At 46.3% G+C, this 17,154-nt stretch overlaps 1 protein-coding gene across 2 annotated transcripts in view; it reads left to right on the forward strand.

The window, feature by feature from the left end:
* Nucleotides 1–4,044: 4,044 nt before the first annotated feature.
* The window catches only part of AHCYL1 (adenosylhomocysteinase like 1), a 39,273-nt gene continuing 26,163 nt past the window's right edge, over nucleotides 4,045–17,154 (forward strand). For both annotated transcript variants that reach the window (XM_055340309.1, XM_055340310.1), the window contains exon 1: nucleotides 4,045–4,205. In XM_055340309.1, coding sequence (XP_055196284.1) covers nucleotides 4,086–4,205 — 120 coding nt within the window. In that variant the 5' untranslated portion in view covers nucleotides 4,045–4,085. The remainder of the gene's footprint in view (nucleotides 4,206–17,154) is intronic.

Raw genomic sequence — 17,154 nt, forward strand, 5'->3', positions numbered from 1 at the left:
CCTGGCTGGGAGCCAGCCTGGCAGGGAGCAAGCAGGTGTGAAAGGTTCCAACCCAGGCTCCCCTGGGACTCCGGGAGAGTTCACTCCACAGACAAATCAATCTCAACATGCCTGAAGCTGACTCCTTATCTCAGCAGCCCCTCTGCCCAGCCTTGCTTCTCCTCCCAGGTTCCTCATCCTGGTGGATGTCAGCACCATCTACCCACAGCTTGCCAGGCAGTGCAGGATCTGGCTCCACCTTCAGCTCTTGCTCTGTTCCACTTTGCCCTGTGTGCCCCACCTGCACCGAAACACCTACAGTGCCCGTAATACACCAAGTCATTTCATTGCCCTGCCTCTTCTCTTGCTGTCCTTTCTCTACCTTGTCCAGCTGTTTATCTAACGTCAAGAGTCAGCCCAAGGAGCAGCTGCCTCTACAAAGCTTTTCCTGCTCATCCCCACCGCCACTCCCCCATATCCCCACCATCTGTCCCCTGATAGAGATCAGTACGTCTTTTGTCTCTGTAACCCCAATATCTAGTGCTGCTCCTGGCACATCTTCAACATTTGATGTATATTTTGTGAATTTAAAAAGATGAATGAGGGGCACCTGTATGGCTCAGTCAGCTAAGCATCTGCCTTTGGCTCAGGTCATGATCCCAGAATCTGGGGACCCAAGTCTCGTGTTGGGCTCCCTGCTCCATGGGGAGCCTGCTTCTCCTCCTCCCTCTGCCTGCTGCTCCCCCTGCTTGTGTTCTCTCTCTCTCTCTCTGTCAAATAAATAAAATATTTTTTAAAAAATGAATGAATGAATGTGGAGAGTAAATTTTTGGGAAGACAGAAGAGTGGATTTCATTAACAAGACCAAGCCCATGGGTGATACTCCAGTGCCACCACATTTCTGGTGACAGCATCTCCTAATTCATTTCTACCCTCAGGCTACTCTTTTCTAGAGTAGGGTCCCTTCTGGTCCCTAGGCTCTTTGACACCTTCCCTCCGCACACACAGCAGGTGTACCTGGCCTTGGGGCTGTATTCTTCTCAAACGCTGGCTCCTGGTCATTGTTCTTATCTGTGTATGGATGGTGCCGTTCAGGAGAAAGAGCCCTGACTCACCTACCTGACTTAGCTCAGAGGTGCTGAGTCAGATAGGTGGGTAGGCAGGTTGAGGACAGGTCATTTCTTGATATCCATGAGAGGCAACCCCCCTACCTGGGCCAAGTGGGACCATCTAGGAGGGAGAGGGGCAGCATGCAACAGTTCTCACCCATGTTATGTCATCATACTCTCTGGCTGGGTGAGTTCTTCGGGCCCTGGTCCACACATGGTGGGAGCAATAGCAGCCAACCATGTCCTCTGCAGCAGGCTGATTTCCAGGAAGGCCCTGGGCCCTGGGCCCTGGCCCGACATGAACCACACAGGTCTGCTGCTTTTTCCAGGCAGGGAGTACTATCACTCCTGCCTTTCATTCTAAGCACCCAGTTCCCCTAGCTCAGCCTCCCCTGCCTCCCCTTGGGCCAGGCACTCAGGTAAGTGGAGTCAGACCTGCTGGTCTCCTTCCTGGTTCAAACTGCAAGGGTATTGTTTCATCTCAGACCGACTCTGCCTTGAGCATCCTCAGCAGCAGCAACAGCCAATTCCATGAGTGAGGTGTTAGGGAAAACCTCTTACTTTGATTCAGGAGGAGTCAGAGTGGTGAACCTCCCTCTCACGGAGTCTCACAGTCTGATTGCTAGGACCCATGGCAAAATTTGGGCTCAGAGAGACAAAGCCCTCAGACAATGGAAGTTTTAAAAATCAAATCCAAAGGACAGACACATCTACTTTTTTGTGTGCTTTTTGTTTTTTGTTGTTTTTTCTTTTTTTAATAAGCTAGCCTAAGTCACATGCTTTCCTATTCTAGGGATATGAAGTTTTTACTTCTGTTCCAACTGGCTCTGCCTCTGTTCTCTGAGCAAGCACCTCTGATCCTTGGACACTGACAACAGTTTGGGCAAACTCATGGGCTGCAAGCTACTTTAGGCTGTAGGTCCAAAGACTCCTGGGTGGGCAAGTATGGTTCCTGGCCCCAGCTGAGAGATAAAGAGGAAGGTACCAGTGTGGCACCCATGTGAATGAATCTGGTATTCTGGTCCCCCTGCTCTCTGTCCCTTCTGATACAGGAATACCCCTGAGAGGGAAGTTGGGGACCTTTGAGAGAATCCCAACAGTGAAGATGAGGATCTGCAGAAGCATGCACCCCATTGGCCATTTCCAAAGCCCAATTCAAACACATGACCCCATGGGGTGGGGCGGTTGGAACATGGGCTTCTCTGACTAAGATTTCCGGGGCCCCAAGAGGCATGTATTTCACACCCTCCCCAATCTTGAACACAAACCAGTGAAAAAAGATGTCATTTCAAGGCACAGCTCTTTTCTTCAAAGAGCTGAGCCTGTCAGAGACCTGGTGGGCTTCTGGATATAAAGAGGTGGGCTTGGTGGAGCCCTTGAGAAAAGGGCACTGGGAGGACCTGAATTACTCATCACAGTAGAGAGGAATCTGGCTTCCCAGAGTCAGTCAAGGAGGAGAGAGGGAGGTGGAAGGATGGGAAGGGAGTAACGGTTGGGGTAACTGAGTGATGGGTATCAAGGAGGATACGTGATGGAATGAGCACTGGGTGTTATGTACAATTGATGAATCACTGAACACTGCCTCTGAACCTAATAATACACTATATGTTAATTAACTGAATTAAGGTAAAATTAAATTTAAAAAGGGAGTAACAGGAGGAAGCCACATCAGACAGCAGCGGGCTGGCGGAGCTTTGTGCGGTGGTGTGGCCAGGGAGAACCCCAGGTGACAGGATAGCCAAAATCACTTCTCAGAACATTTCAGAAATGTGACTTTAAATTGTTTGCCGTGTGATGTAATCTCTCCCCTGTGGCCCACAAACCTTCATTAAAACTTCTGCTACATGTTACAGCATTACCTTTGCAGTTGTTTTGGAAGAGGGGTGGGAGCTGAAAGGAGACAGGGCTGTGTTCCGGATCTGAATCGACAGCAGGAACTGAAAAATGGCCACACCAGCGGGATGAGGCAGAAAACTAGAGCCAGGGGCGACCACGGAGATCTAGGTCCCCCCGGAAGTCACACAACTCTTGGGGAGGGCCCTGGACTTTCCACAGGACGTGGGCACTCAGCCAAGGCCACTTACGCCTCAAAGGACTTGCTACCCGGGCTGACAGCAGGCTCCAGAGGGGGTCGCCCGGCCCTGGGATGAGCTGCGGCCACCGCCTCGCAGAGGAGCCACGCCACGGCGCCCTGGCGGGCCGGACCCGCGGGGCCCCCGCCGGCCCGACGACGTCCCCGGGCGGGCCTTCCCCGGCAGGCGGCTGGCGGCTGGCGGCTGGCGGCTGGCGGCTCCCGCAAGGTCGTGGGAAGGCCGAGGGCTGCGGCGGGCCCCGCGGCGCGCGGGGGGAGGGGCTGCGGCTCGGCCCCCGCACTCCCTGGCGCGGCTGCAGAACGTGTCGCGGGGGGCTCCGCGCTCCCCAGCAGCCCGCCCTCGACCCTCTCCCGCCCAGCGGGGACCCGCAGCCCCACTGCCCCCGGCTCAAGTCCCCAGGCCTCCTGGCCCGGAACCACGCGCCGCTCACAGGGCGGATGCCGCCACCTGGCGGCGGAAACGTCCCGCTTCACTCTGGGAACCTGCGGGACAGGAGGAAGAAGGCGGGGCTTCTGCCGCCGGTCCGGCGTGGTGACGTCAGGACGGGACGCCGCGGCCCCGCCCCGCTCGGGCTGCCAGTACTTGACGTGGCGTCACCGCCCTCTACCCTTACTTTGCGTGCGTGTCGGCGTGCGGCGGAGGTGGCGGCGCGGGCCGGCCGGAGCTCGGCGCTGCAGCCCCGGGCGCTCCTGCCGCCGCCGTCGCTGAGCGGCCGGTGCCGACTGCCGAGCGGGCGAGACCCCGGCCGCCGCAGCGTAGGCTCGGCCGCGGCTGGGCGCGGGCCGGCGGGAGAGGGCGGGCGCGCGTCGGAGGGCGCCGCGCGGGGACGAGGCGGGCGGCGGGCGGGCGCCGCGCGGGGACCAGGCGGGGGCGGCGGGGCCGCGCGGGCCGGGCCGGCCGGGGGATGTCGATGCCTGACGCGATGCCGCTGCCCGGGGTCGGGGAGGAGCTGAAGCAGGCCAAGGAGATTGAGGACGCCGAGAAGTACTCTTTCATGGCCACCGTCACCAAGGCGCCCAAGAAGGTGCGGGGGCCCCGGTGGCGGCGGGGGTCTGGGCCGGGGCCTCGCGCGGGGGGCGAGCGGGCCGGGCTGCAGGCGGCGCGGGGCCTCGGGCCGGGGGGGGGGGCGGGGTTGCGGGGGGCAGTGCCCCGGGCCGCCCCGAGCCGCAGAGGCCGCCGCTGGCCGCACTTTCCTTTGTCCCTCGGCCCTGCTCCTCCGGGATCTTTATGAAACCCGAAGGGGCCGGGCCTTCAATCTGCGGCTGACTTTTCCCGGATGAAGGGCCAGGCGGGGGCGGGGGGCCGACTCGGCGGACCCCGTGACCTGCCCCCGGGAAGGCGCGGTGCAGACCCCCAGGTGAGCGGGTAAGGCTGGCGGGGCTGCTGTGGGCAGATGTTTGGGAGCCGGGCCGGCTTACCCGGCAGCTGCGTGCTCAGCTTGGAGGCAAGAGGGAAAAGACGTGAAGCCAGCTGTTTCACGCAGGCGAAAGCAGCGAGGGCAGTGTGGACTTGAAAGTATGATTTTCACCTTCCAGGGTCATCCAGCTGCTTCGGCATGTGTGAGATACTAACGTTTGGAGGTTGGTGACAGCAGGCACCGCCATGAATACAGGTTGATTGTAGTCATGTGAATAGATCCCTTAGGCATCCCTTGAGAAAGGAGCCCGGGTGGGTTGGAGGGTGGGTGGCAAGGAACGATTGCTCATTCTTGACTGCACTTAACTGAGGCAGAACAACTTTAGGCTATTGTGCTGCGAGTTGAGCTCAAAGGACACCCTTCTGATTCTCTTGTCGTGAAAGATTAAGTAACGACCTTTTAGTCTTAACTAGCTCTCTGGTGGAATTGGGGTCCCAAGTGCTTTGTGAGCATTGGCTGCCAACCACATCTTGACTTTCCACATACCTGGCTCCCAGGGAACAGTGGACCCGAGAACCTTTGCAAAGAGGTGACCTTTCTGAACTAGTGAGGAGCTGGATAAATATTTCCCTCCTGTAAAGACAGTGTTTCGAGGCTGTCTCTGCCTGCAGTGTTTGATGGGATGCAGCGCTTGTGTAAGCTAAGTAAAGCGAGGTTTGCAGGAAGAGTTACGGTCCTTGAGGTTCCTGAGACCTGAATTCGTTAAGCTGTCATACTGGGAGCGATGACTTTGTTTTTAAAGGAGGATAATCTACCACTCCAGAAATCAAATGAAGGATTGAAAAGACAGGTCGCTGTTGTGTGCTGTAGCTCCGCTTTCCCACAAAATTAAGAAACTTATCAATAGAATGCATTAAAAAGGTAGTAGAAGATCTTCTGATTCTGTGGTGTCTGATTTGAGTGCTCTCAGTTCAGCTGACTGCTTTGTTGGGACAGTACCTGTAATCTGCACTATTTGGAGACACAGCTTTTCTAAGAATGCTTAAGGATAATAACCTATGAGGAGTTAGGGAAAAGCCCTGGTATCCTAATTCCCTGAACTCTTCGTCTCCCCATTAGACTGTCCTCTTTGTCTAGTTGCTTCAGGAATTAAGCGCCTTTATTCTTATTTGCCTTAATTTTAGCAAGCCCGTGTTGTTGCAATTGCCCAGTTTGTATTGTAGATTGTAAACTGAATAAAGGCAGGTAATCTTGTTCACCAGTGTATGTATCGTGCCTAGCTCTACATCTAGGATCTAGTAGATATTTAAATCTTAATTGCCCACCTCGCTAACTAGTAATTGAGATGTCCATAGGACAACCTGCCAGGAATAAATATTCCTTTTCCCCTATTCTTCCCAGGAGGAAAATTGTTATGTGTATTATTGTCAAACCAAATAAAGATGATTTTCAAGACTCATTCCGTTAGCTGAAATGAGCATCTTCTGCCAGGATTGTGGGAAGACTCTGTCATAAGTTTCCATTTGTTGGTCAGTGTACCCCCTTGTTTCTCTCTAATCTTGCTCTTAGCTCTGTTGTTTGGTATTTACATAGCACTTTGTATTAAAGTGATTTATGATGACTAATTACTTTTTTCCCCAGTGATGGTAAAAGGCATTTATTTAATGAGTTGACTGAGGACTAGTCAAGGTCACATAGCCAGTCCTAGGTGATCCGTTTTTTCAGAACAACTGAATTGGACGTTATGACTTAAGTCACTTATGTACCTCTGCCATGTGTGGATAATGTGAGAAAGCATGAGAAAAGGGAAAAAATGTAGCTTGGCTTTACTGAATGGTGTAAAAGGGCTCTTCAAAAGGTGCCATCCTTAACCTGCGAGCATTCCAGCCTGGCTCTAGACCAAGTAATCCTTAGATCATTCCAAGCCCTGAGGCCCCTCAGGAAGTGAGGTGCCAGTCAGGCTATAGGTTACTCTAGGGTGACCTTGATAGTCTTTAGATCAGATTCCAGTGTAACTGGTGAAATTTTATTCACTTCGGGGAAGAGTTCATGTCCATCAATTAAAAGCATAGGTTAAGGTTCTTCAGCCATAATCATAACTTAGTTTTCTATGCCCCAGGGTCGACCACAGTACCGTGAAGTTAACACGACTTGTTGGTTTGATTGAAGGCTTGATCTTTGTGTCAAGAACTCAACTAAATGGGTACCACCTTAAGCAAGTGAGGTTCAGTTTCCTCATCTACCAAATAAGTGCTTTTTATTTGGGACAGGTGGAGATAAGCGCTTGTGAGGAGCTAAGATTGCAAACGTGGTTTTGAGGAAGTCTGTTAGTATACTTTTACTCTCTCTTTTTAGTGAGTATTTGAGATGGCTTATAACACAAGACACATATAGGTAGAAAGTCAAAACTATAGAAGGAAAGGAAAAAATATTATTAACCCTGAGGACTAAAACAGTTGATGAGGCTGATCATCACATGCAGCTCCAAGCTTACTAGGAGCCAGAGGATAAAGGGAATCATCACATTAGCAGACATAGGAGATAATACATACCATTTCCTTGGGAAGACAGCCTTGGCTGTCACAAAGTTCTAAAGGAAATTTTCATGGGACAGTATTAACAGCTATAGTATGAGTCCCATAGTGAGGCTTGTTCACAACTGTTACTGTTGATTTCAGATTGTATTGCCAGGAAAATTTGGGTGAAAGGCGTCCCTTAGTTGTACGGGAGTGTACATTGTGCCACAACTAAGGAGGATCTTTGTTTGATGTTGGCAGCTACCAGTTAACCCAAATACGTCTGCTAGTTCCCCATAATCACTGGGTATTTATCCTTTCTGCTACTTTGTGTTGCAAGGATGATAGCTGTCTTTGGGTCTTTGGAAATTGACATTGTATCAAGATTTTGTTTTTTTCCTAAGCGTAAACCCGTATCTTCAGCTTGTTGATGAAACTTCCCTAAGATAGACTTATTTCTCTGGTAGGCCTATCAGAGCATTTGCTATTGTCTGTACTTCTGAACATTTATTGGGGGGAGACTGGGACTGGACGGACTTTCCAGAGTGATGCGTTAGGCATTGAACCACTAAGATCTCTGTAGACTTTTACCACCAGCACAGTAGAGGAAAAGGGAAGACACAAAACAACTACTTTTGCTTGTAAGATATTCTTTATTTGAATAAGGCATATCAAAAGCATCTGCTAGGACTTAGGACACCAAGTAGAGCCCTAGTGAGTACTCTTTAGCTGCTAACCTGTTGGGTGAAAGAAATGCAGGATGCTCCTCTTCTCATCAGGGCTATGTTATGGCTGATTCTTGGTGCAGTTTTACAGAATTTGCACCAGTACTTCTTAGATACACCGAGAAAAGGTTTGATAGGTGGATATTTGCTATCTTCTCTACATCATTAGCATATCTTGATTCTCTTTAAAGCAACTACTATTTTAGTATCAGTCTTCAAACAAGTCAGAGACATAGAAGGTCTTGTTTGGATTTCTCCACAGATAGTGATTATCTCTTTTTCTTATTTGATTTGTTTAATCAGACATTAGTTTCCATATTACTTTGTTCTAACTTACTTTAGATGATTTTCTTTTAACAGAGAGGAATCTGTTGGTTTTCTAGATCCCTTGCTGGCAAGATTACACTTATGTATCTTTTATCAGGAGGGTATCCATTTGGATCCAGGGTGTATTACCTGGTGTATTCCTGTAAAGTTATTTATGAAGGATATTTTGATACATAGAATCGTGTAGCTTTCTAGTTGCCTATGACTCTTCATAAATATACTTTGCAGCCTCAAGTACTTATGATCTGTAAACAAGCACTTTAATGCCTTCTTGGGGCCTTTATTTAAAGGAACTGGCCTGAGGATCCCTGGGTGGCGCAGCGGTTTAGCGCCTGCCTTTGGCCCAGGGCGCGATCCTGGAGATCCGGGATCGAATCCCACATCGGGCTCTCAGTGCATGGAGCCTGCTTCTCCCTCTGCCTATGTCTCTGCCTCTCTCTCTCTCTCTCTCTCTCTCTCTCTCTCTCTCTGTGACTATCATAATAAAATAAAATAAAATAAGTAAATAAAGGAACTGGCCTGTAAAGGAGAATCATTTCTACTTACCAGTTTCTCAAGTTTGGGAATTTGAACATTAAAATTTTATAAAGAAGGGCTACCTCTATTATACTGAGTAGAATAATTCCAAACACTTTGTGCTGAGGTGGGTCAGAGCATCCTCATCAGATATGAAGAACAACACATTTGCATGGACCAGAGTTTATTCAGCCTGAAATCTAAGAATCCAAAGTGAAAACAGATTCACAAATTTTCCTTCTGACCTTTGTCAACAGTGTCAGTGTCCTGCATATGACAAGCAGTTAAAACTTCACATAGCATTATGTTCACCTTTTCTGTTACTCATTCAGGTAGTTCTCTTGCTATCCCACTGTTGCTTGGCTGTTATGTAAGGTCTCTTTAACTTCCCCCTTTTTGTTCCTAAAACCGAGGGAGAAGTACAATGTACGTTAAGCGCTTGATTTTTGGAATCAGGTTTACCTTCAGTCCCTACCTTCTCATAACTGTGTGACTCTGGACAAGTGACTTAACCCCTGCAGCCTCCATTTTCTTGTCTGTAAAATGAGGAATAATGTTGAGGGGATTAGCATTTAGTAAACTTACTAAATTTGCTTAACGCTTTGGTTCCTTTATAACCAGAGTGACCATATTTCTCATTTGCCTGGTACAGTTCTGCTTTAGACCTGTTATCCCAGGATGCTATTCAGTGACTGCTTCTGTAAACTCTGAATAGTACCCTGGTTCATATGGAGTTTTGAAATAATCTTAAAGAGCCAAAACAAAGATGATTCTATTGGAATGCTTTTTCAACAGGGAAAAAATTTTCCTTGAGAAAAATGTTATTTTACATAGGGCTTGCACGTACTGAACACTGAATTATTTGATTTCTAAGAGGTACACAGACAACAGGAGAACTTAGAGCTTGTGATGGAAATAGGATGTGGTACCACCTGACCCCTCCTCCCCCATCCCCCACATCACACAGGGCACCTGTAAAAGGTGGGCTCCTTATAGACACTGGGCAGGCTGAATCCAGGAGTTTGTTTCCTCAAACTGCAGTCATCTGGGAGTCTTCCCAAACTAGAATCCTTGAATTGCATGAAACAAGTCCAAAGACCCTTTGGAAGTGTGACTTTATCTTCTTACATAATCACCTTCAGATCACATCCCTGTGTACTCCCAACTCCCTCCCTCAGGTACTGTTTCTCTTTGCTCTAAACAGCCTGCTCCTAATTACATTTAACTGATTTTCTGCTGCAGAAATGTGTGGCCTTTGCTCGGAAGCAATTGCAGAACTAGGGTGGAACACCTATGCTTTTTATACTCTGACTGGTTTCATTTTTTTCCTATCTCTGTTCAGTTTCTCTAAAGGATTCAGCCCGGTGCCTTAATCTCAGACTGAGTATAATGATTGGTGCTACTTAGTAATATACAGTGGGGCTTAATCATTTACTACCCAAACAGGCCACAAAATATAATGAACTACTGGTAAAAGGTAGTACTCGGAATCCCATGGTGGAGACGAGGAAAAGACTAAAGAAACACAAATGTGGGATTGGCCCAGCATGCTCCTGCTTTCTTGCCACGGAAGTCCCAGGGCCTTAGCTGACATGCCTCTGTGATTAACCTGTGGAGCTTAATGGGCTGAAAATGTTCTCCTTGACCAGCCCAAACCAGTTCACTGCTAAAATGGACACCTCGTACTCCGTTGTGTGCTCGATTGAGGCTTAAACAGGAGGGGCTTGGGACTGCTTACTGTTCCATGCTTCTCATCTTGGACCTGCCTCAGGCTTACTTAGTTCTTTACAATCTGAAGAACTGCCCAGCTAGAGTAAGCCCTGTTGTATGTTTTTCTCTTCTTTCTTGAAGAGTGTGTGTACAGTGCCATCAGTGGAATCCCACTGAGCATGCTGTGTGCTCGAAGTGCCACGGAAAATTCTATTGGAATAGAAAATGGTAACGGAAAATGCTAATGTGCTGATCTGCAGTGGTGCACAGCTCTGTGAGTTAGATGGTGAATTGGTTGGTGACTGACGGAGTGAGGGTTAAAGGCCTGGAGGAGATGAGTGTAAACCATGTTTCATTTCTGTCTCCCAAATGAAGCTGTCCATTACCACTGTTTGAGTAATGTCAGGATTTTGGAAGTTCTGTTTTTAATAAGTGTTTCCAACTCTTATGGTACTTATTAAGGTGAACCTTTGGTGCACAAGTTTCCATGGGCAAAATGGGAATTTATTCCCTTTCTCCAGGACTAGCCAGTACTACTTGGCTTGACCTCAAGTTAAAGTTTTGGACTGTGACTTGTTTTCATTATGATCTTAGGATCCTGAAATCAGAAAAGAGACCTATCAGAAAAATAACTAGGACAGTGGTTCTGCTCTACCCTTTTTGACCACCTCTTTCCTCAAAGGTCTTAAGAAAGATTTATTTGGGTTCTCGTGATGCTTAGCTTTATTTTGGAGATGTAGAAAAGAGCTCTCCACCTTGAATTTTCAAAGTGCACACCCTCATCTCTGTTTCTAATTTTAGAAGAGAGGAGTAAGTAGACAAGTGTGTGTGGAAGGTAGAAAACTGAAATAGGTTTCTCTTTTGCCAGTTAGAGGGAGGCTCCTGAGATACTCGCTGGTTCTTAATCTTTTGAGTCACAGATCCCTTTAAAAATCTTATGAAAATTATAGTTCTTTGGGAAAATCCAGGAACACAAAAACTTTCATATACTTTTCAGAGGACTTGTGGTACTTACTGAAACTCACCTGTGGATCCTGGGTGAAGAACTCTGATTTAGAAGAGGAGGTCTTTATGCCATAGTGTCTCTTCCCTATACAGATCCAGAAACTGCTGAGATTGTTTCCAGCTTGCTGTTTGTCCTTGAAACAAAGCTTAGGTTGTTGGTGTCCTCTGTCATCCCCCTCTGTGAGATGCTCCTCACCTTCCCAAGAGACTCATTATCAATGCCGTGAGGGTTCAACTCAGGAACTTAGGCATACTGAAACCAGCATTTCAGCCGCTTCTGGGGGTTCTTGTACTATCTCATGCCCTCTGCCCTTCAAATGAACTGTGGGTGCCTCTAAAGCTTCAGAGCTGATTCCCAGGAGTGTTTAGGGAATTCATGGGCTACACTATCAAAACTAAACAAAATAACTTGTTCCCTTGTATCTCTCAAAAATAGATTTGATTTCAGTGTAGTACCTCTCAAAACTATTTTCAGGACTGACTTGATATCTGAATCTTAATTTTCACTTGATTTCTGTAGATCAGGCAGGCATATTGAGGGCAAGGACCACATCTCACACATATGGATAGTATACAGTGCTTGGTGTATAAGTACTGTCAATAATTGTTTATTGGGTAAAAATATTGGGAGATGGTTATCGCTAGGAGAAAGTGGGTAGGACTCACTTGGTTGCTTTGGCCCGCTGTCCTCTTCAGTCGGCAAAGGTGGTTTTTCTGATTCAGATCCCTCTCATGTGGGTAATAATGGAAATACCAAGAACTGCAGGTGAGAAATTGAGAAGAATTTCCAGCAGCTTTATAGATCCCTATATAATGCCAGAAATCGAAGATAAGGGAGAAGACTGTTGAGACACAAGGCCTCCAGCTTCTCAGCCCAATAGCCAAGAACCACAGGGCAGTAGGCTAGCAGGTTAGGGGTATCCTTACATGTAGTGGGAAGGTAATCTGATGTCCCACCAAGTTTTAAACCTTTAGCGTTAGGGACACTGTCCTAAGTTGAAAGTGGTATTCTGGTTTACACATGCTTTTGATTTAAGGAACAGAGGCTTACTCTTACGGTATTCGAGATTTGAGGGCCAGCAGTGAGTTGAACAGTTTCATTTTGGAATTTGTATTGGAATCCTAAAAGTAATAAACAACAGCACTGCCCTGCAATGCCAGGCAGACTTCTGATTCTTCTCATTCTGCAGCCCTAGCTGCCACTTCTGAACCAACGGCTGAGCTCCATGTTCAAAAGCTTCATATGCCCTTGTCTTTGAAATACACCTCTTTTAGAGTTACAGTCCTCTGGGAAGTGGGCCAATGCTTGTCCTAACCAGGAATCAAGCTCGAGTTGGCATTGAGAATTCTGTGTGTGTTGTTTCCCTTAAGTATGTGACATAAGCACGATTCAGGGGAAAGGGAGACCCTCAGAATTCTGTAGTTTTGGAAGTAGAAAATAGGCACTTTGTAAAGATGGCAGATGTGTTCAATTGTTCTGGTAACTAATTCAGTTTCCCGTGGGTGGCCAGGTAGTATCCTACTTCGAGTTTAGTACTTGAGTTTTTCGTGCTCAGCTTCAGAGCACCAGACTTCTTAGGAAGCAAGACATGAAGATTCCCAATGTTCAGTTTGTATAGAGAGTAGCCCAGCTGGCTTGTCATGCTGGACTAGATGAATTGTGAATGTTAATTATACTGATCAATACAGTGGCCTTGGTAACAGACTTGTAGCTGCTGTAGAATCTGTTTACTTCAGGTTTATAACAGAAAAGAGACCAAGCTGTTTGGGAACATGATGTTCTAAATGTAATAAGCTGTATTGTAAGTCCAGGGAAAAGGCACACTGGAGGCACTGACCCTATTGCACCCTTCCCTAGGATTTCCCAGAGGGAAACATTATTCTGGGGGTGGTTTCTGTCATTATTTGCCAGTTGAAAATGAACTGATTGGCAGAGGTATAGCTTTTGTGAGGTGGGGTATAGAATATTTATGACTCATAAGGATTAGACGTAGAGCACCCACGTTGGAAGGCATCTCATTCTTCTACCTAGTTGGTAATTAGGAGTGGAAAGTTGAGATTAGTTGCAACCCTTGCATTCAGAAGAAGGAACCCCTCCTATTTGAGGAATAGAGGGTTCAGAATTCTGCACATTCTTTTCTGACTCCACAGGGAGGGGATTAGCTGAACACTGGGCATGTTTGGAATGAGAGCACCTTGCCAATTTTTACTGATTTTTGGACCAAGCCATTATAAAAATACAGTCTCTCTTCCTATGACAAGCTCTTTGTCATGTTCTCCTAAACCCTATAGATCCATTTGATGGATTGACTGTACCTGACAGATGGAGTTGGTATTAAAAGGGCAGATTTTCTACTTTCTTTGCCTTGTTTTATCTCTGAACAAGACATGTCTAACCCGTTTGTTCCCTGTGTTGCCTTCAGTTGCTTTGTCAGGAGCCTGGTAAACTCAGTGTGCTTATGTTTGCTTTTCAGATTTTGCTTAGATTGTCTCCAATGAGTACTGCTCATGGAGTGGAAGGAATGGAAGGAATCAGTCACCTAGGGAGCTTTTTCAAAACATTCATTTCAGGGCCCTAACCTAGATCTACTTAATCAGAATGGGAAAGGGTTGAGGTATACAGGGGCAGGGGGAATAGGATAGTATGTGCTTTTTGAAACAGCTTAAACTTGAAAGATCCCATATTTGGAACCACTCTTAGATTATCAGCAAGACTGGCCAAAATAGTTATGAAATCTGATATTGGGATGGTAATGTAGCTCCTACTTATCTTGGGTGACTTTGGCCATGAGGAAGAATCTTGTGTCCATGTGAGAGGACTGGAAATAGCTTATGGTTACTCTTCTTTCCAGAGTATTCAGAATAAACTGTGACCAGAAATCATGCAGCTCTGTGTCAGCTCAGGGTTGAGCTCTACTACTGTATCTGAGGACCTGTGCTGGGCGCTTAGGATTCATCAGTGAACAAGACAAAGATCCATATCCTCTGGAGTTTACATTGTAAGGTCATTACTTTTGGGTCATGTAAGTCTAGTGTAGTGGTTCTTAACCATTTGGTTTTTGGAGCCCTACAGACCCGTGTTCGTTTTCTAGAAAAATAAACATGCATGCACACGTATTTTTGACAATTTACTTATAAGGGGAGTTGGCAGCCTGAAGCCCATCCATGAACCCCGGGCTAAAAACCTAGAATGCTTGCCTAGAATTGAGAATGTGGTGATTGGGATTAAGCCAGGCCATGATTAGGGTGTTTGGGACTATTTAGGGTGTTTGGGACTATTGTCTCCTAGCCACACCGGATTATAGTTTTTTCTATATAGCTGAGGCCACTTGCAAAGAACTTAAGGATGTCAATAAATAAATAAATAAATCAAGCAAGCAAGCAAAGCAATTGCAAGGAATTGCTAGGCATCTACTACACCAATAGCGTTTCTTGAGTCTGCACTGTCTGAATGATTTTGATTGTGTTGCCATTCCCGCCTCTGATTTCTGATTAGCTGGCCTTCTTGGATTCAGTAGATTAAAAATCAGGTCAGAAGATGAGAATTGCCTTAACATAATTTATATTATCAATTCCTGGACTAAAAGTGATAGTAAAATTATAAAGATCATGAGAGGGCATTTTAGCAAAATTCGGGCTTCAAAACACAACCTTCCAGAAGGAATTGATGAAGGACTGAGAAAATAGACAAGGAGTGAAGACTGGAGAGAGAGGAGAGGAAACAAAGGACAGAACTCAGGCAGCTGATGAGCTGGCAAGCCAGATAGCCTTAAGCCAAAGGGAGTGGATTTGAGACCCAGACCAGTGGGGGGGGGCGGGGATTCCTTTTTAGTTTTGAAGGGTCTGTCACTATGCTTTATTAACAAACAGAACTCAGGAGAAAAAGGGGAGGGCAGATAAGGCTTTGCTTCATGTATACCAATATTAATATGTCTCTATCCTTGGAAAAGTTGGTGTTTGACTTGAATGGCTAAACCCTGCCTCAGGATTAGTACCATGTATAACATATATTGCAGAAGCATGAATGAAATTTCATTTGGGACACTGGCAGAATTATGTAGAAGTGACATGGTCAGATTTAGAGGTTGGAGCACAGTGAGCACACAGAGTCCTGTGCCATTTCTCCCTTTACCTCCCTGGAATCTGATCTTCAGTGTAAATACGGATCAAGACGTCTTTAAGGGTGTTCTTTACAAGGAACTCTTGTTTCTCTGCGTGAGATCTAAGGGTCCAGACCCACACAAAGGGATTGCTGGAAAAGTCCAGGCCGCCTAGGCTAAACTGTTAGACACTAAGAGTCCATTAAAGAACAGAGCCCACAGTCCTCCCCAGAGGAGCCTGGAGGCTCTAGATGATTCCAGTTGTAACTGCTCCAGTTGTTCAGCATATGGAAAAACTGTTGTGCTGTGAAACCTTACAACCTGCTGTTATGTTAGTACAAGGACATCTCATTGTTTGCTCAGTGATGCATTAAAGCCAAAGCTCCCTAATCTAGGGGAATATAATCACACCACCAATTATATTTATTTTCTATTTTTAAAGAAGCCCTTTGAATGATCAAAGGGATTTCAGACCTCACTTCCTGGGACTGTTTATTTTAAGATTCTATTCAGCTTATAAGCTACATAGTTAAAACTTGCTGTTCGGTTTTTGGAAAAACTCTCCTAGAAACCATATAACTAGAATGTTTTCTTCATTAAATGAGTAGTTTAAATAAATATCTAGTGTGGATATGGAATCAAAATTCAATCAGCATATGTTGTTTAAATCCAGAATACTTCAATAAAATTGATAACATTATAAGAACTTTTCGTTGTAGTAAAGTCAGAGAACTTGTTTTGTATTGGATAAATGTGACTTTGTTTTTTTTTTTTTTTAAATTCTTTTTTTTTTTTTAATTTTTATTTATTTATGACAGTCACACAGATAGAGAGAGAGAGGCAGAGACACAGGCAGAGGGAGAAGCAGGCTCCATGCACCGGGAGCCCGATGTGGGATTCGATCCCGGGTCTCTAGGATCGCGCCCTGGGCCAAAGGCAGGCGCTAAACCGCTGCGCCACCCAGGGATCCCATAAATGTGACTTTGTAAGATCTATCAGACATATTGTAAGATGTAAGGTGACTTGGAGTAGATACTGTTTGAGTACTACACCATAGAGGAGAAAGGAACTTAGTGGAGTTTTCCGTTTAAGGGTGTGTACTCTGTGCTGTGTGTGAAAGAAAAGTTCCTACATTATCATTGTGCACAACATAAATAGCCTTAAAAAGCACATTTAAAATATATTCTCTGTTGCATATCTTTTTTAAAGATTTTATTTATTTGAGAGAGTGAGAGATCACAAGTGGGGGGGGACAGGGAGGATAGAGGGAGAAGCGGACTCCCTGCTGACCAGGGAGCCAGATGCACAGTAGTGGACCCTGGGATCATGACCTGAGCTGGAAAGCAGAAGCTTAACTGACTGAGCCATCCAAGCGCCCTCTGTTGCACGTTTTAAAGTATGGTCATTTCTTATGAAAATAATCAGCAGGTTTCCCAGATGATGAAAAAAAGTTATTGGTTGGTTTTAACCGTGCCAGATTGAATACCTTCTTGTATAAATAAGCATAGTTGGAGTTTCTAAATTACTTTTGATATCTACAAGACATTCTGGGGTCATTTCCCTCATCCTAGTGGTCAGGGTTAGATTGCCTGTGTGTTCTTCTCCTCTCCAGTCTGTCTCCAGAAGACAGTAGACCTATATGCCAGAATGGAGCTTTTTGCTTCCACAATGTTTGGGCTCTTATACTTTGTCCTCACCCTTTCTAAGTCCAAAGGAC

Source organism: Nyctereutes procyonoides, unplaced genomic scaffold (assembly GCF_905146905.1).
Source record: "Nyctereutes procyonoides isolate TBG_1078 unplaced genomic scaffold, NYPRO_anot_genome, whole genome shotgun sequence".
NCBI classification, from domain to species: Eukaryota; Metazoa; Chordata; class Mammalia; order Carnivora; family Canidae; genus Nyctereutes; species Nyctereutes procyonoides.